Raw genomic sequence first — 19,295 nt, 5'->3', positions numbered from 1 at the left:
GCCAGCCAGCCCCCCATTCCTGCCCCACAGCACAGAATAGTCGAGTGGTGTAGTGATCAGGTGGGATTGCTATGAGGAATTATAACAAATATAGAGTAAGCCATCTGTGTCAGCAATGAAAGCATTGCGTTGACTGGGTTTAAACTATTTTGATAATGATTCTTGATCAATCCACACCTCTGCATCCCTGTTCCATTTCTCTTTCTTGACAAGTCACGTACACAGACAGGCAGGCATCCTGGGTCATCAAAGACAGTGGGCAGCTTCTTTGATGTAGCTTTTCTGATATGTTATGTGATAATGATCGCTGTCTGTCTGGCCATCCTTCTTATCATGTGTATTGATTGTTTATGATCTCAGGGGTTGCCAAATGCACTCCTTTGTAGTTCTGTTTTGTTTACCCCAGAAATATGCGTGCTTAATTAGTTTTGGGAGTTTTAACTTTGTCCCCACGTGGGGTTTGTTGAAATGCTCAGAAGAAATCTGATTGGTTGTAAAAAGTTCTTTCGTGAATAAAACCCGAGGGATGGAGAGGCAGAGACTATTATAGGCACCCTCCCCAGAGTCTTGCTGCTTCAAGCCTCTGTGTGCATTCTTATTAATCAGAGTTCAATCCTTCCTTTGCTTTGGGAATGCCTCAAGTGGGAAGGGAGCCCCCAGAACCACCCAGCCCCCCCCCACTCGCCAGGAAGGCAGGCACCCACCTCTCCATCTCGGTGCACCACAGAATGTCTTCCTTCTCGTTCATGAAGACGGGGAAATGCTGGTCTTTGCCTTGCTTGATGGAGTTGGAGCGAGTGGTGATGGTTCGCACTTTGCTGAACTGGGCGGGAGCACAGAGGGCGGAGGCAAGGTCAGCCGGGGGGGGGGGCTGCGGGACGTCCACCCTGCCCCCCCGTCCCAGCCCATGAAGCGGGCGCCTTGCCTCCCCCAGCCCCCGCTTTGCCCGGCCCCTCTGCCCTTCCTCAGCAGGGGACTCCCGTTGCCCCCAACTCTGACCGGCAACTGCAGGGGGCACTGGCAGCTTCAGCAGAAGAGGGTACCCTTGACTTGTTCTCATAAGGATAGAAGGAGAAGCTGCTGGATCAGGCCTGTGGCCCTTCAAATTCTCACAGGGGCCAAGCAGTGCTCCAGAGGGAAACCCGCAAGTGGGAACCAAACACAAGGGCAACTCTGCCCTCGAACTGGGATCCAGAGGCCACATGGCTGCCTTGGACTGTGGAGACAGAGCAGGAGTCTCTCACAGCCCTCTCCTCCTCCAGGAACTGGTCTGGCTCTCTTTGAAAGCCAGTACGTTTCTGAGCACAATTCAAAGTGTTGGTGTTGACCTTGAAAGCCCTAAACGGCCTCAAAGGCCCAGTAGACCTGAAGGAGCGTCTCCACCCTGGACGCCAGGGTCCAGCTCCGAGGGCCTTCTGGCGGTTCCCTCGCTGCAAGAAGTGAGGTTACAGGGAAGCAGGCACAGTGGAACGCCCTCCCACCAGATGTCAAAGAGATGAACAACTACCTGACATTTAGGAGACATCTGAAGGCAGCCCTGTTCAGGGAAGTTTTTAATGTGTGACATTTTAATGTATTTTCAATCCTTGACGGAAGACGCCCAGAGTGGCTGGGGAAGCCCAGCCGGATGGGCGGGGTACAAATAATATTTTTTTTATATATCATTATTATTATTATTATTATTATTATTATTATTATTATTATTATTATTATTATTTCCAGGTGGGTGGCCCTCCCTGCCTGTGAGGTCCGACCACTTGGTGACTCCTGCCTTCCTTCCTTCCTGAACTAGAGGCCCTTTCCCCTACTGGCCCCAATTCCCCGCACTCACCTTGGCTATCCTGCCATGCTCCAGACACTCCTGCAGTTCCAACTTATCATTCACAGTTGAAGCCAACGGCCTGCAGGGGGAACAGACAACTGATCAGCCCAGAACAGGGATCCCGGGAGCCTCAACGCCCCTCCCTGCAAGACCCCCACCTCCTGGGCCTCACACCTTCGCCCAAGCCCCCTCCTCACAGATGTGTGCCAGAGGAGCTGGCAAGCGGGCTCAAGTTTTAATCCACCACTACTACTACTACTATTATTATTATTATTATTATTATTATTATTATTATTATTATTATTATTTCCTCTCTGTCCCAAGGCAGGCAGGGTTCTGGCAGGACCTCACCGCTTCCTTGGCACGGGCGGGTTTCTGGGTGTTGGCGCCAGACCTCTGACCAACCTGTTCATGCCGGGCAGGTTCCCCCAGAAGTAGCGGGCTCTGTGCGCTGCCGAGACCTCTTTGGCATCGATCATCACCGGGTTGGACTGCAGCCGAGAGAGAAGGGGGGGGAGGAAGGCGTCACAGGGCGGGCAGGGGGATGGGCTGCTCTCCCCCCCAGGCAGAGCTGCGCTTTGGGGCTCAGGCCCTCCAGACCTTTCTGGCAAGGGCCTGCCCCTGCTCATGCCTTTGGGGAAGGGGCAGAGCTCAGTGGCGCAGTGCCCGCCTTGCCTGCAGAACGGGCATCTCCAGGGCAGGCCTGAAGCTCTGGAAAGCCACTGATGCCAGCCAGTGCAGTAGAAGGCAGCTTCCGATGCCCCTGTGCCAGCCCTGTCCTGCCCACCGGAGGGCCTCATTGAGCGGAAGGCGCCCTGCGGTTTAATCTAGAACCCAATGAGATTCCTGCCTCGCAGGGGGTTGTACGAGACCACCCTTGGTGCCCCTTCCCTCTCTGTGGATTCCCCTAGATTACATCCTTTGCTCTCTTTCCAATCAACCTCCCCTTCAGCAAATCTCTAGTTTTCTGACTGGCAAGAACGTATTTCTTACTGTGCAGGTTGCAAAAGTTGAGAGCTGGGCACCAAGACAAGTATCATAAGGGGGAGCGAGAGAAATGGAGTGCTTAACTTGTGCAGGTGTGTTTTCCACATTTTTGTATGTTTGCTTTGCTGCTGTTGTTGTTCAGTTTTAAATCAATTATTTGTATTCTATGCATTGTGACCAATTGTGACGGCTTATTGCTTTCAGCAATAAAGATTTCATTCATTCATTCAATGCCCTGACAATGGGTAGGCAAACTAAGGCCCGGGGCCAGATTCGGCCCAATCACCTTCTAAATCCGGACCGTAATCTGTGTGTTTTTACATGAGTAGAATGTGTCCTTTTATTTAAAATGCATCTCTGGGTTATTTGTGGGGCATATGAATTTGTTTCTCAAAACACAGTCCGGCCCCCCACAAGGTCTGAGGGACAGTGGACCAGCCCCCTGCTGAAAAAGTTTGCTGACCCCTGGCCCTGTCTGACAACCTCACCCTGATTCAATCCTGGAACAGATCATTCAGCTTCTCAGACGGAAGCTCTTAAATCGCCTCATTTATGACGTGGCTGTTCACCCCTGGGGGGCTAACGTTCTGGCTGCCAGATGTTGCCCCCTCCCTCAGAAGCTGCCCCCTCCCCAAAACCCCGACAGCCAGCAGGAACAATAGACAGGGATGACAGGAGGTCAACACTGATACCCCAATTTCCCTGCAAGGAGCACCGGGTGGCCTACATGGTTCTGCCCCTCCTCATTTAATCCCCACAACCCTGCCAGGTAGGATAGGCTGAGAGCCACCTGCTGAGCGTTTCCTGGAAGAGCGGGGGATTTGAACCCGGTGCTCTGCTACTCTAACCGCTAGGCAAGGCTGCTTTTCAAGCAGCGGCATGTGCAAGATGAGCCCTGGAAACACTCAGGTGCCCTCTGGTGGCAGGAGGAACTCCCTGTGCCTGGAACACAGCAGAGAGGCAGGCAGGTCGTGCCTTTGGAGACGCTGCTGTTCCTGTTCTGGCTGCATTGGCTCAGATCCGGCTCAGGATCCCCCAGGATGCTCCTCCCTCTCCCGCCCAGGGACATACAGAGGGCGGGCAAGGAGGAAAGAGCGCTGCCTGCCCACCCACCCGCTGCCCACCCTCTCACCTCCAGGAAGCGAGAGATGTCTCTCTTGTCGCTGACGCCCATCGCCACCACGTTCTCAAAGAGCCAGAAAAAGGGCCGCTCGTCTCCCTCCTTGGGCCGGGCCTCGTGCAGCAGCCGGTAGAACTCAAAGAAGAGTCGGCCCGTGCCCTCTGGGGTGGGAGGGGAGGAAGACTGCAATGAACGGGGGCTCAAACCCAAGACCAGCCCACAAGACACAAAAGCTCCCTTGGCAAGCCCTTCTGGCCCCACATTCCAGGGCAGTTAAGGGCATGGGGAAATCCCCTTCTCCAGCCCCCTAGGCAAGGGAAGGGAAGGTAAAGGACTCCTGGGCGGTTAGGTCCAGTCAAAGGCAACTGTGGGGTTGCGGTGCTCATTTCGCTTTCAGGCCAAGGGAGCCAGCGTTTGTCCACAGACAGTATTCTGGGTCATGTGGCCAGCAGGACTAAACAGTTTCTGGCGCAACAGGACACTGTGATGCAAGCCAGAGTGCATACAAACGCCGTTTACCTTCCCGTCACAGTGGTACCTATTTATCTACTTGCACTGGTGTGCTTTCGAACTTCTAGGTTGGCAGGAGCTGGGACAGAGCAACGGGAGCTCACCCCATCGCGGGGATTCGAACAGCTGACCTTCTGATCGGCAAGCCCAAGAGGCTCAGTGGTTTAGACCACAGTGCCACCGTCACTAGACAAAGGAAGACCCTAACCCTGGGGTCACAGCTATCAGTGACGCAAATGATTTAAACAGCTTTGAGGTCATTGGGAATGTTTAGCCTGGAGAAGAGGGGACTGCGAGGAGATAGGAGAGCCATCTTCCAATATGTCAAGGGCCATCAAATGGAAGAGTAAACTAGCTTGTTTTCTCCTGCTCTGGAGAGGAGGACTCGAAGCCATGTCTTCCAAGTAACAAAAAATGAGATTTCAGCTAAACATCAGGAAGAACATTCTGACAGCAAGAGCTGTTCAATAGCGGATCTGTCTCCCTTGGGAGGTTGTGAATTCTCCTTCCTTGGAGGTTTCTAAGCAGAGGTTGGAGGGCCATCTGTCATGGATGCTCTAGCCAAGATTCCTGCATTGCAGGGGGCTGGACTAGATCAGGCCTTCCTCAACTTGGGTCTCCAGCTGTTTTTGGACCACAACTCCCATCATCCCTAGCGAGTGGGACCAATAGAATAGAATAGAATAGAATAGAATAGAATAGAATAGAAATTATTATTTATACTCCGCCCATCTGGCTGGGTTTCCCCAGCCACTCTGGACGGCTTCCAACACAGTATTAAAATACAGTGGTCTGTTAAACATTAAAAGCTTCCTTGAACAGGGCTGCCTTCAGGTGTCTTCCAAAAGTTTGCTTCAGGTTGCGCGTTTTCAGGTTGCTTCTCCGCGGCGACCCGGAAGTAACGGAAAGGGTTACTTCCGGGTTTCGCTGCTCATGCATGCGGAGAAGTGCAAAATGACGTCACACGCATGCACAGAAGCAGCAAATCGTAACCCGCGCATGCACAGACACAGGTTGCGTTCTTCTCAGGTCGCGAATGGGCCTCCGGAACGGATCCCATTCGCAACCAGGGGTACCACTGTAAAACTTCAAATATTAAAAACTTCCCTAAAAAGGGCTGCCTTCAGATAACTTCTAAAAGTCAGACAGTTGTTTATTTCTTGACATCTGGTGGGAGGGCGTTCCACAGGGTGGGCGCCACCACCGAGAAGGCCCTCTGCCTGGTTCCCTGTAACTTAGCTTCTCGCAATGAGGGAACCGCCAGAAGGCCCTCGGAGCTGGACCCAGGTGTCCGGGGTGGAGACACTCCTTCAGGTATACTAAGGCCGTTTAGGGCTTTAAAGGTCAGCGCCAACACTTTGAATTGTGCTTGGAAACATACTGGGAGCCAGTGTAGGTCTTTCAATGATGAGGGAGGAGGGGAACTGTAGTCCAAAAACAGCTGGAGACCCGAGTTTCGGAAAGCCTGGACCCGATGATTCTTTGACCGCGTGAGCTCCGGCAGGGACCGGGGGGGGGGGGGACACCTACCGTAAAGGCCTTTCCTGGCGGGGTTGACGATGGAGAGGTCGTTGCAGGGGCTGCCTCCAATCACCAGGTCGAAGGGCCCCCACTCCTGTATCTGCAGTGCGGAAGGAGGCGGGAGCGTCAGAGGCGGGAGGGGCGCCCCCTGGGGCTGGGGTCCTGGGCCAGCGACACAGAGGGAGGGGAAGCCGCCCTCCCCCCCTCCCCAGAGCTCCACGTACGTGTTTCTGCGTGACATTGCGGACGTCCCCAACATACATGATCTTGCCCTGGTGCCGCACCATCCCAACCGTGATGGAGTCCTCGCACACCTCCGAGGCGATGTAGCAGTCCACCTGGATGCCCAGGTCCTTCAGCACCAGGAGACCTGGAGGGCGGGGAGGGGAGAGTCACAGCTGCGCAAGGGGGGGGCTGCACCCCAACATGGCCCTCGCTTCCGGGAGAGGAGCGGGCTCACCTGTGGCAATGCCGTCAAAGAGCGAGAGCACCCGGATGGGCTTCCTCTTCTCGGCGGGGACCGGCGGGTAAACCTTTGGTGGGTCCTGCCAAGATGCAAAGAGAGACGGCGTTGGGGTGGGCGAGAGAGGAAGGCAGGGGAGTCCAGGAATTTTTTTGGGGGGGTGTAATAGAAACGACAGGACAGCAGGCCTGCAACTCAGGCGGGGGGTTGTGTCCCGGGGATTTGCATGTCTTGGCAAATTTGTGCAAAGTCAAGACCCCTGGAATTCCCCCACTGGAGGGAAGGTTGGGTGAGGCTTCTGGGAGATCTCATGGGGCCAACGGAGATCTTGCAAGCCAACCAAAGCCTCTACATAGCTCCATGCTTCTTTTGGACATCCGGATATATCCATATACAGTGGTACCTTGGTTCTCAAACGCCTTGGTACTCAAACAACTTGGAACCCAAACACTGCAAACCCAGAAGTAAGTGTTCCGGTTTGCCTACTTTTTTCAGAAGCCAAACCTGCCCCGTTTTGAGTGTTACACTGAGGTCTGTCTGTTTTTACTATTTATTTTGCGTTTTTGTGGCTCTTTTTGTTTTGTTTTTGTGACTGTGTGGAACCCAGTACAGCTACTGATTGATTGATTGTGTAACTGTTTATTGCTTTCATTTTATGGATCAATGGTCTCGTTAGATAGTAAAAATAAAGCTAAATTGCTGTTTTAGGGGTTGTTTTTTAAAGGTCTGGAAAGGATCAATCCATTTAGCATAAATTCCTATGGGAAAGCACGCCTTGGTTTTGGAACGTTTTGGTTTTAGAACAGACTTCCGGAACGGATTAAGTTTGAGAACCAAGGTACCACTCTATTGCCATGTTTAGCTGGTGATATATTGCAATGCTGAAAACCAGATCTCGCCCAGCCCAAATTCAGGATGTGTCAGGAATGTCTGTGCAGGCGAAAGTCAGCCTTGCACGAGCCTGATGCGGCTGGAATTCTACACATGTATAAAGCAAAGGCGACGGAATGTCATTCCACAAGCATTTAACTGCCCTGAGACCTCTGGGTATAGGGTGGTATATAAATTCAATAAATACCGTATTTTTCGCCCTATAGGACGCACCGGCCCGTAGGACGCACCTACTTTGGGGGGGGGGGGAATAAAGGGGAAAAAAATTATTCCCCCCCCCCCAGGCGTGGGGCTGGGGCGGGTGAAGCCTGAGCTTCCCCCGACCCCAGCCCCCAGAACAGGCAGCTCTCCGCAAGCCATGAGAGCCCAGCGCCGGGCTCCCACGGCTTGCCGAGAGCTGCGCGAAGCTAAGCCTGGGCGCGCTGCGCCTCCCCGCTGTCCCCCAGCTTGTGGGGCTGGCGGCAGGGAGGAGAGGGCTTCTCCCCGCCGCCAGCCTCCAAACCAGGTCCGGGGACAGCGGGATGGCGCGCTGCATTCGCCCCATAGGATGCACACACATTTCCCCTTCATTTTTGGAGGGGAAAAAGTGCGTCCTATAGGGCGAAAAATACGGTAATAATAATAATAATAATAATAATAATAATAATAATAATAATAATAATAGAAGCCTGCGCAATTTGTAGGCCTGGAGCTCCCTTGTGTGGCTTCCCTGCCGGCCGCTGCTGTGCCTTGAGCATCACAACGGAATAAATCCACTCTTGCCACTGGCCAGGCAAGACAAGCGGCTCCCCAGAGGCCACGGCAGAGTGCAAGGGCCGAGGTGTCTCCTGCCGCCTCCTGAACCGTCCTGGCAGAAGGGCACCCCAAGACCCGCCTTATCCCACCCCACCCCCGCGCTGCCCTGAACTTACAAACTCTTGGTCGTGGTTGTTGGCGAAAAACATCTGGAGACGCGAGGGCCAGTCTTCCCGCCGCCGGAGCAGGCCGTAGATGCCTTTGTGGCCGCACATGTAGCAGTTCCAGGGGTCTTCCTTGATGGCCGCCTGGGCAGCGCCAGGGCCCACCAGCAAGTCCACGCACTCCACGCAAAAGCACCTGCGGGCAGAGCCCAGCCGTCAGCGCTCCGGCCCAGCAGGACAAGGGAGGGAGGGAGGGATTCCGGACTCTGGCAGTCTGACCCCCGCCTCAGAATCTCCGGCTGGCTCCATTACCTGTGGGATCACCCTGGCACTGACTGGCAGGGGTCCCTCCCAGGCCTAGCCCAACCCAGACCCAACTGCTGGGCGAATCTTTCCTTATCCCTAGCCTGAATGTTGGAAGAATCGGGGCAGATAAGAGAAAGCCCTTCTTCACGCAGCGCCTCGTTAAACTGCGGAACTCCCTTCCACATGAGGAAGCAATGGATTTCTCAGATGGATGGATTTCAAAGAGGAGGGGACAAATTCATGGAGGAGGAGGAGGAGAGGGAAATTCATGGAGGAGGAGGAGGAGAGGGAGAGGGCTCCAACCCGGGTGGCCCTGCCCTGCCTCCATAGTCAGAGTGAATAACATTTCTGAATCCCAGTTGCTGGAAATGCAGGAGGGAAGATTGCTCTTGGGCTCGGATCCTGCCTGTGGGTTTCCCCTTGGGGCGTCTGCTTGGGCCATGGGGCTGGTCCAGCAAGCTTTTCTTGCGGTCTGGTTCCCAGCCTGCTTCTTCTTGAAGGCAGGCCTTCCCCTTGGCAGCCATCTCTCACACAGGAGTCAAAGGGGAAAGTCCCGGCAGGCTCCTACCTCAACAAGCAGGGACACAAATGCTTCTCTCTCTTAAATAAATATATAAATAAAGAATTTATTGATGCCCTGCCCATCTGGCTGGGTTTCCCCAGCCACTCTGGGCGGTTCCCAAGAGAGGACTAAAAACAGAATACAGTCATGCCTCATGTTACGTTTGCTTCAGGTTGCGCATTTTCAGGTTGCGTCCCGCGGCGACCCGGAAGTAACGGAAAGGGTTACTTCTGGGTTTCGCTGCTCGCGCATGCGCAGAAGCGCAAAATGACGTCGCGCGCATGCACAGAAGCGGCGAATTGCGAGCCGCGCATGCACAGACGCAGGTCGCGTTCTTCTCAGGTTGCGAATGGGCCTCCGGAACGGATCCCATTCGCAACCAGAGGTGCCACTGTAAAACTTCAAACATTAAAAACTTCCCTCAATAGGGCTGCTTTCCGATGTCATCTAAAAGTCTGGTAGTTGTTGTTCTCTTTGACATCTGGTGGGAGGGCCTTCCACAGGGCGGGTGCCACCACCGAGAAGGCCCTCTGCCTGGTTCCCTGTAACCTCACTTCTCGCAGGGAGGGAACCGCCAAAAGGCCCTCGGAGCTGGAACTCAGGGTATAATAATATCACCCTGCCCACCTGGCTGGGGGGGGGGAGCAGACAGGTGTGGACCCCTCCCTCTTAGCCCTCCCCCCATCCTTTGGCTCACCTGCAGCAGTTGTTGTTGCCACACATGAGGACTTCGCGGCCCCCACAACAGATGGTGCAGTAGGACTGGTAGCCGTCATCGTCATACTGGTAAGCGCATTCCAAAAAGCAGTTCTGGTGGGGGGGGGGAGAGGAGAGAGAAGAGAGGAGTGAGGGGGCCTTCTTGGCACCGACGTTCAGCTGCGATTGTTGCCTCACAGGGGGTTGGGCTAGATGGCCCTCGGGGTCCCACCGAACTCCACAATTCTACGGCTCCATGCCAAAGCCCTTTGCAGCACTCTAACAGGAAAGGCACTGGCTGCCCCCTTACAGGTGGGGTACAGGCAGGTAATAATAATAGTAGTAGTAGTAGTAGTAGTAGTAGTAGTAGTAGTAGTAATAATAATAATAATAATAATAATAATATTTATGTATACCCTGCCCTCCCCAGCCAGAGCTGTGCTCAGGGTGGCTAACACCAATAAAATCTCAGTAAAAACATAATAGGGGGGAAAGAGAAGGGGGGAAACCCCAATTTAAAATATAGGCTAAAATGCAGCAAAATGCAAAAATACTGTAATATTAAGGAATGTTGAGTGATGTTGGATTGAAATTAGGTGGTTACTAGCTGTAATGGTACAAAAGAATATGAAAAAATGGTTCTTTTTTCTTTGTATATAAGTAAAAGTGTAAGTTACAATAATTTAAGAAGATGGATAGAAAATGAGGGGTTTTTAGCTGTAATGCTATGAGATAAGGATTTGCTGGATAAACAATTTGAACTGGAATACAAGAAGGGGAGGCATGAGGAGGTCAGGGAAATATGTTATTGAAAAATAAGTTATGAAATTTATGTGCTTTTATTATTTTTTCTTTTTAATTCTTTTTTCTTTGTATAAAATGGAAAACTCTAATAAATATCTTATAAAAAAAAATGCAGCCTCTTGATAAATGAAGACCATAAGGGGAGGGGAACATAAGGGTCAGACCGAATCCAAACCAAAGGCCAGGTGGAACAGCTCTGTCTTGCAGGCCCTGCAGAAAGATGTCAAGTCCTGCAGGGCCCTAGTCTCTTGTGACAGAGCGTTCCACCAGATCGGAGCCAGTACTGAAAAGGCCCTGGCCCTAGTTGAGACCTTGTGACCTGGGACCTCCAAAATGTTGTCATTTGTGGACCTTAAGGTCCTCCACGGGGCAGACCAGGAGAGGCGGTCCCATAGGTACGAGGGTCCTAGGCTGCTTGGGCTTTAAAGGTCAAAACCAGCACCTTAAACCTGACCCTGGACTCCATTGGGAATGCGATACCACAGCAAGGACCCTGTAAGGAGCCTCGCCGCGGCAGAAGTCTCCCTCTCGCCTAGTGGCCCCTGCCACCCCTCCCCAAGCAATCCACTTGCTGCCTCCTCCCTGCAGACGATGACAAGATTTCCATTATTTGCAGGGCTTGTATTTGCATTCTGGGATGCGGGTGGTGCTGTGGGTTAAACCACAGAGCCTAGGACTTGCCGATCAGGTTGGCAGTTCGAATCCCCGCGACGGGGTGAGCTCCCGTTGCTCAGTCCCTGCTCCTGCCAACCTAGCAGTTCGAAAGCACATCAAAGTGCAAGTAGATAAATAGGTACCGCTCCAGCAGGAAGGTAAACGGCGTTTCCGTGCGCTGCTCTGGTTCGCCAGAAGCGGCTTAGTCATGCTGGCCACATGACCCGGCAGCTGTACGCCGGCTCCCTCGGCCAGTAAAGCGAGATGAGCGCCACAACCCCAGAGTCAGCCATGACTGGACCTAATGGTCAGGGGTCCATTTACCTTTACCTATTTGCATTCTGGCACCTGAACACCTACCTTGCAGTTTTGGCACATGCCTCCGTTGAAGAGAGGGTGCTCCAGGGTGACATTGAGGCTCCCGCAGGAGATGCAGATATCTGGGGGGGGGGGGGAGACACACAAGGGAAGAAGGGTTAGCGGGGGCGAGGGGAGGGAGATGGGAGCTGCCCCCTGGCCTCCCCCCACCTTGCAAGTCTACCGCCCACCTCCCTTTGTACCTATCTGCAATGCTCCCCCTCTTCCAAAGGCACACCCAGCAACCTCTGGACTGGACCCGGAACATTACGCCCCCTCCTGCTGGACCGGACGGAGCTGGCAGCTGCAAGGGGGGCACAAAAGACCCTCCGCACTGAGTGACTGCCACTTCCGGGTGGGGGGAGGATGCACAGACTCTCCTCGCCCCCCCAGGACCCTGCGGCTTCCGGGGCCAGCATCTCTTGAAGGGAAGCGCTGAAAGCGGATGTGCAAAAGCGACCCCCCCCAAAAAATGCATGCACCCCCCACCGCTTCTGTGCAACCGAGGCAGCAAGGGCTCAGGCTCACCTTCAATGTTCCTGCACTTCTGCCGGACGTCGTAAACAAGACGCTCTGCGGAGGGAAAGCGGGGGGCGGTTTGGTGAGCGGAGGGCAGAGAATAAGTTTGGGCTCTGTTCTGCTATTTATAAAAATACTTATATACCACTGCTTCCCGGAAATATATCACAGCGGTTTGCAACAACAGGAAAGCGCAAAACAACAATTAAAAAGTTATATTTATCTTGTTTTTCAAAAGATTTATTACACCACTGTATCGTAGAAATCTATCACGGAGGTTTGCATCAATATCAAACCAGAAAGACATACAGGAAAAGAATTAAAAGGCTTTTAGGAAGATGGGAGATTGACAGGCTGGAAGGTGTGCAGAGGAGGGAGACCAAGAGGATTAAAGGTCTGGAAGCAATGCCTGATGAGGAGTTGGGTATGTTTAGCCTGGAAAAGAGGAGACTGAGAGGAGACAGGAGAGCCATCTTCAAATGTCTCAAATGGGAGAGGGAGCAAGCTTCTTTCCTCCTGCTCTGGAGGGCAGGACTCGAACCCATGGCTTCAAGCGACAAGGAAGGAGATTCCGACTAAACATACAAAAAACCTTTCTGATAGTCAGAGCTGTTGGACAGTGGAAGGGTCTCCCTTGGGAGGTGATGGACTCTCTGTGGAGGTTTTTAAGCAGCGGTTGAATGGCCGCCTGTCCTGGATGCTTTAGCTGATATTCCTGCCTTGCAGGGGGGTGGGCTGGATGACCCCCGGGGTCCCTTCCAACTCCCCAATTTTTTTATTCTCTGGAGGGGTCACCAAGTTGGCAAAGGCAGCATGATGGGCTGCCAAGGGGTGGCCTCAGCTGCTCATCAGCACATCTGATGGTCTTTTATCTATGCTGATTTTGCCTCTTTTCCCATTACAAAAACAGAGAGGTGGTCTTGACGAAACCTGCCCAGATTAGGTAGGGCTTGATTGAAACTGTTTACCCGCTTTTCCTGTTTTGCTTTGTGGACGTCTCTCTGCTGAGCTCTGGGCAAAGGCTTTGCCCCTTTCCTGCAGAGTCCTCTATTACCCCCTGGGGGGGCACAGCCTCCCCGCCCCCTAACAGCCTCTTTCAGGGTCCCGGGCTGCCCAAAGAAACAGCTGGCAGGGTCTCTCAGCCCCCCCCCCCAGCCTCTTGGGGACAAGGACTCTGTGCCAGCGATGCCAGGAGGGGCGGAAGAGGAGGCCAAGGGGCAGGAAGGTTACCCAGGGCTCCGCCAGGGTGCAAGTGGCAAAGCACAGAGGCAAGAAGGGGCCCCCCACACCCTGCATCCCAGAAGGGGGGAGACAGGGAGAGAGGACACTTATGGGGAAAGCTCTTCTCTAACCACTGCTCCACGCAGCCTCTCAGAGCACCTCAGCACCCTAGTCCTGTGCAGGTCTTTCTCTGCACAGGAGGAAACTGGGGACAGCTACTCCAGTAAGCAGAGGAGGAGGGGGCACCCCCAGATGGAGTGGGGTACAGAGGACCAGGAACACAGGTCCGGGGAGGGGGGCACAGCAGGCCAGTTGCTGCTCTACAGCGCCTCCCCCCTGCCCCTGCCCCCAGAAGCAGCTGGGCCAGAAAAGCCCTTCATGCGGCACAGAGTTCAACTTTGGAACTCGCTGCCACAGGAGGCAGCCAAGACAGGCGGCTTTGAAAGGCAAATTAACGGAGGAGAGTGCCGCTCTTGTGTTCGGATTCTGCTTGCGCTGCGCTGGCGAGAGCGTGGCGTTGGCAAGTCCAAGGTTGCAGGTTCAATCCACAAATGGGGGGGGGGGAGGACCAGGTGATCCCCTTGGGCCTGATCCAGCGGATCCTTCTGATGGTCCGACATCAGAGAAAGCGGGGAACCTCCCAGACAAAGCAGACCCCCCCGGCCCCTGGCTGACCTCTGGTGCGCTCGTCGATGATTTCCTTGACCTTGGGCTTCTCGGCTGTGCTTTTCCTTGGTTTTTTGGCGGGGGGAGGGGGGGCGTAGGCAGCGGTTTCCGGCTCCACCCACATCTCTGTGTAAACTTCTTTGTAGGGGTTGCGCTCCTCTGCAAGGGAAGAACGGGGGGTGAGGGGGCAAGCCCCGAGTGCGAATCTAGCTCTGCGGTCCCTTGGGTGAGGATGCTCCTCTGCTTGGCTCTCACCGGGCTTTGGGGACAGGAACCCCCAGGGTCTGCCTGCCTGCCTGCCCTAGAACCCCCCCCCAGCCCCTGCCCCACTTCCTTACCTTCTGGCGGCTCCAGGCCCTTGGGGCCAGAGGGCTGGAACCCCCCCACCGCCCACTCAATCATCTGCTTGTTCTGGATCTCCACCACTTTGGATGTGTCGGTTTCGTCGTTCTCGGGGCAGGAGGGGAAGATCTTGCCTGACCGGCTGCTGGCCACCTGCGGGGGCAGAAGGGACAGTTTGCTCAGTGGGTAGAGCACCTGCGTGCATGCAGAAGGGACCCTGCTGCAATCCCCGACGGCAGCATCTCCCTGCCTGAAATCCTGGAGAGCGGTTGTTGCCAGTCAGAGCAAACAATACCTCAGTGGGCTCAGCGGTCAGCGCAGGCTGCTCCCTAGGCTCCTAGGGCAGCTGCTTCAGGGTGGGGGTCTGGCTGGCAAAGATACCCCCGCTGCACCCTCTGTTGCGTCCCCCAAACTCTGCAGGGGAGCCTGGGCTTCTTCCCACCTACTTGTAGGTGCATGTGAATCTGCCCCTTTTCTTCCTCTGTGCTTCTGGCACAGATGGATCTGGGGCAGGCGAGGAAGGCTGTGCAGCAGGTGGCCAGGTCCCTTCCCACCCCCTGAGCTGGTCTGTGGGGCAGCGTGAATGGGGCGGGGGGGGCTTGTCCTTTTAAAGGCTTCCTCAAAGGTAAAGGACCCTCAACAGTTAAGTCCAGTCGCAGACGACTCTGGGGTTGCGGTGCCCATCTCGCTTTACAGGCCGAGGGAGCCGGCGTTTGTCCGCAGACACTGGCATGTGGCCAGCAGGACTAAGCCGCTTCTGGCAAAACCAGAGCAGCGCACAGAAACTTAGGGCCCTCGTATTTATGGGACCGCCTCTCCTGGTCTGCCCCGCACAGGACCTTAAGGTCCATGAATAACCATAGTTTAGAGGTCCCGGGCCCAAAGGAAGTCAGACTATCCTCCACCAGGGCCAGGGCCTTTTCAGTGATGGCTCTGATCTGGTGGTCTCATGCTCTGTCCCAGGAGACCAGGGCCCTGCAGGATTTAACCTCCTCCCGCCGGGCCTGTAAGACAGAGCTCTTCCGCCGGGCTTTCAATTTGAACTTAGCCTGATCTTTTATTCCCCTTCCTTCCTTCTCTCCCCCTCCCCTTTTTATGAAGATTACCTACCCTGGGATCCCACAGCTGATTCTCCCCTGGTCTCCTCGCTGGCCCAAATAGGACTAACTTAGCCAACTAGCCCTGGTGATCATCTAATGTTTACTGGATGGATTTCCCCCTAAATTGATTTTTGAATTCTGAATTTATTGTTATTCATGTTTTATACTGTATTTTATGCTGTTTTTTGTTGCATCAGTTAAGTGTTTTAAATTTGTTGTTAGCCGCCCTGAGCCTGGTTTTCTGAACCGGGAAGGGTGGGGTATAAATAAAAATGTATTATTATTACCTTCCCGCCGGAGCGGTACCTATTTATCTACTTGCACTTTGACGTGCTTTCGCACTGCTAGGTTGGCAGGAGCAGGGACAGAGCAACGGGAGCTCACCCCATCGCCGGGATTCGAACCGCCAACCTTCTGATCGGCAAGCCGAAGAGGCTCTGTGGTTTAGACCACAGCGCCACCTACGTCCCTTAGAGGCTTCCTACCTGCCTGCAAACAGGAACCAGGAACGCTGGCCAGGTGGGAGACGCGAACGGGGGTGGGGCCAGAGTCAGGCCTTACCTGCAGCACCTCGTAGATGGCTTTGCGGTACATGGGCTGCTTGCTGTACGTGGCCTGGTGGAAGGCGTTGGAGAAGGAGCTGAGCGGGAGCAGCTTCTCCACGCAGACCTGCAGGAAAGAGAGGGGGGACGGGTGAAGATGCGGAACCCTCTCCACAAATCCCAGGGGCGGTCCAGGCGGCTGGGGAGGCCACCTTTTGGAAAATAAATGTCAGAATGAGGGCGGGGTGCAGTTTCTTAGGGTTAGAAAGCAAAGTGGAACTGCGGAACTCCCTGCCACAGGAGTGTTGCAGGAATTTATGTATAGGATTGGGGGGGGGGTTGCCCCTCCAGCAGATATCCTGCACATGCAGCCCACTGCCAAAACCAGCACTATCGCTTTTGTGACTTTGGTGATTTGTCCCCACAAAACACTTCATCACAGTTTCTTCCTATCTATTCAAAGGGCCTTTGCTGCACAATACCAAATGTAAGAATTCACTTATAGATGTATCTCTGTACTGGCTCACTGGGGAAACTTCAGAAATGCATATAGACACATGAGCTCAGCTCCTCAGCAGCCCCTCTGCCTGAGTGATAATCCCTGACTTCCTGATACCCTTCCAGAAATAACAAACCCAGATGAAGACAAAAGGGTGTGATGAACTTGGCTGGGAAACAGGGAAATGTAAATATCTCTGTTGTTCCACTTGGTGGGCGTTTGGTGGAGGGCAAGGGGAACCATGGGGCAGGATCCAGGATGCTCAGATTCCTGCCACCAGACCTCCCCTTTCATGATGTAACCGTGATGTAGTTTTGGGGGGGGGTGTAACATGGGGATTAGCAGCTAATAAAAGTTTGGGTTCTCTTTTGTTCTGGGCTTCCATCTTGTTCCACCTGGAGGCAGGTGGGAGTCCTGTCGCCACAGTCTTCAATAAAGACCAAGCCTACTGGCTCCTGTTTTGCCCTTCTATTCCTGGCTGGGGTCCTTGCTTTTTGTCCAAGGGATCCTCAGATTTCTCCATTAACAGGGGGCAGAGATGGCCCCCAACTCAGATGGCTTCCAAAGAGGACTGGACCAGTTCATGGAGGAGGAGAGGACTCTCAATGGTCGTTAGGTTGCATGGAGGCAGCCATGCTTCTGAATTCTAGGTGCTGGAAATTGCAGGAGGGGAGACTGGGGCTCTTGGGTTTGGGCCCCTGGCCTGATCCTGCAGCCTCTTCTTTCATGCAGGGGACCCTGCTGGCCTCCCAGGGCCCAGCCACTGCCAGCAGGCGCTTCCTCGCCCCTCGGCTGCCTGCTTGGCTCCCCCCCCCATGAGCCCGCCTGCGTCCCCCGCAGCCACTCACCACAGAGAACTTCCCGTCGCCAAACCACATCACCCAGCGCGTTCCCTCGGCGGCTCGGCTCCTGCCCGTCATCCACCAGGAGACGATGCGTCCCGGCCACCAGGAGAAGCCCCGCAGCTTCCCCCAGACCAGCTCCCCGATCCCAAAGCCCCGGCCGTCCTGCCGTGGGGAGGAGAAAGAAGAGAGCAAGAGGCCATCAGGCTAAAGACGTCCAGCTCTGTTGCAGAGGTGTGTATTAAATGGAAGGAAGGAAGCAAAGATTGACAGCTGCCAGGATGCAACTTGCCCAGAGTTGGAAAGACGAGAGTTTCCTCCCCCCCCCCAACCAGAGCGGAATGGCAGGCTAAGTTGATGGGCTATGCAGAGATGGCAAAAATGACCGCGAAAATCAGAAACCAGGAGGATCAAAACTTCAGCAAAGAATGGGGGGAATTTATACTATACTTGAAAGACCACTGTAAACATCTGGACTCTTCAGCAGGTCTTAAATAACTCTTGTAACATTACACAGGCTTTGGATACAATGGAGAACTGGAAAATTAAGAGTGACTTATAATATGCAGCTGAAGAATTTTGTGCAATTTTTACTATTTGTGATTTTGAGGGTCAACAAATCTGTACAATCAAAAACTTTTTTTAAAAAAGCAAAGATTGTGAGTCATTAGGTGGGGAGGAAGAGTGTGTGTGTGGACTCGATATATTATTTTACAGGTTCTAAATGCCTCGTTGGTGATTTGTTCATCACCTAACGTGACTCACGCTGAACTTGCCACGTTTAGCTTATTTTTCAGTGTCTGGCTTGCAAATAGTGCTGTATGGATGTTGTCTTGATGGCTTGCAAATCCTTTTCTAGGACTTCTTCTGTACTTGTTCTGCTTTTGTCATTTATCGTCCACAAGCTGCTCTGGGATTTGTTGGAAGGGAAAGTGGGGCAGAAATTCCGTCGATCCCTCAACCCCCCATCAGAGGCTGCCTGTGACACGGGGAAACTTGGGCAACGAGGGGGCGAAGGAGAGGTGGGCTGGACGTGCTGCAGAGAGATGACCTTGCATTGCCAGGGGCTGGACTAGATGTCCCTGTGGGGTCCCCCCCGACTCCACAATTCCGATCCTACGCTGCTCCCAGGATCTTGGCCCCACCTTCCCTAGGGATTTGAGCCTCCTTCCCCTCCGGCTGAGAGCAAACCCTCTCCTGAGCGCTCCCTCTCTCTCAGCCCCATTGTTCCTCCCTGCCAACTCATCCACCCAATGCAAGGTGGGGGGCACCCCATATGCGCATCTTCAGCGCATGGCTGCATGGGGGGTAGCAGTGGCGGCCGGCCACACCAGCTTCTCCCCTTGTGGAGGTGCCTTTGCCCACAGCCTCTGCCCTGCGTGGCTCAGGCCAGCCCTGTCTGGGGGTCAGCATTCAGTGTGGGGAGAGAGCCCCCCAGGGGGCCGGGAGCTCTGGGGGGTGGGACTCGCAGAAGGGCACTGCTCACCTCGTATTCCGGCTCGTCATCGGCCGACTTGGACATGCCTTTGTCCACGGCCTCGGGCCCCACAGGCTCCGGGGTGGTGGCCACGGTGGGCGAGGCGGGGTCCGTGGGCTGCTGCGAGGCTGGGGGGCTGGCCTCTTCCTCCTTCTGGGGCTCGCTGGGGGGCATCTCCTCCACCGCATTCATCCCGGCAATGACCTTGGCCTTCTTCTCAGCCTGCGGGAGACGGCAGACAAGGTTGGGGCGGCAGTCGAGGGAAGGGGCTGCTCCCCCCACCCTTCCGTGGTGCCCACCCTGGCACACTCACTGCCGGGCAAACCCCAGCCAGCACAGGGGGGGCTCCTTCCGGGGACAGTGGGCACAGAGAGACGTTTCGCCAGGAAGGAAGCTCCACTGGAAAAAACCGGCAGGCAGGGCATGCCATTTCAAGGGGCAAAACTTAGTTTTTGCACATTTCTACAGTGAGAAAAATATGTTTACGGGCGCAAT

The 19,295-nt window shown here is 54.3% G+C and overlaps 1 protein-coding gene across 3 annotated transcripts in view; it reads right to left on the bottom strand.

The window, feature by feature from the left end:
* The window catches only part of DNMT3A (DNA methyltransferase 3 alpha), a 90,682-nt gene that overhangs the window by 3,795 nt on the left and 67,592 nt on the right, over positions 1-19,295 (bottom strand). For 2 of the 3 annotated variants that reach the window (XM_083605040.1, XM_083605039.1), the window contains 16 exons: positions 18,810-19,022; positions 17,330-17,488; positions 16,002-16,109; positions 14,337-14,493; positions 14,008-14,157; positions 12,121-12,165; positions 11,596-11,675; positions 9,779-9,891; positions 8,226-8,409; positions 6,421-6,505; positions 6,185-6,330; positions 5,970-6,060; positions 3,942-4,090; positions 2,228-2,313; positions 1,832-1,901; positions 705-823 (listed from right to left, as the gene is read on the bottom strand). In XM_083605040.1, coding sequence (XP_083461166.1) covers positions 705-823; positions 1,832-1,901; positions 2,228-2,313; positions 3,942-4,090; positions 5,970-6,060; positions 6,185-6,330; positions 6,421-6,505; positions 8,226-8,409; positions 9,779-9,891; positions 11,596-11,675; positions 12,121-12,165; positions 14,008-14,157; positions 14,337-14,493; positions 16,002-16,109; positions 17,330-17,488; positions 18,810-19,022 — 1,955 coding nt within the window. Of the gene's footprint in view, positions 1-704; positions 824-1,831; positions 1,902-2,173; positions 2,314-3,941; positions 4,091-5,969; positions 6,061-6,184; positions 6,331-6,420; positions 6,506-8,225; positions 8,410-9,778; positions 9,892-11,595; positions 11,676-12,120; positions 12,166-14,007; positions 14,158-14,336; positions 14,494-16,001; positions 16,110-17,329; positions 17,489-18,809; positions 19,023-19,295 lie in introns of all 3 variants that reach the window. The other variant, XM_083605038.1, reaches the window with a different exon arrangement.

This window comes from Podarcis filfolensis, assembly GCF_964270895.1.
Source record: "Podarcis filfolensis genome assembly, chromosome: 3".
NCBI classification, from domain to species: domain Eukaryota; kingdom Metazoa; phylum Chordata; class Lepidosauria; order Squamata; family Lacertidae; genus Podarcis; species Podarcis filfolensis.
Note: the sequence above shows the minus strand (reverse complement) of the source record. Positions and strands in the feature narration are given on the sequence as shown.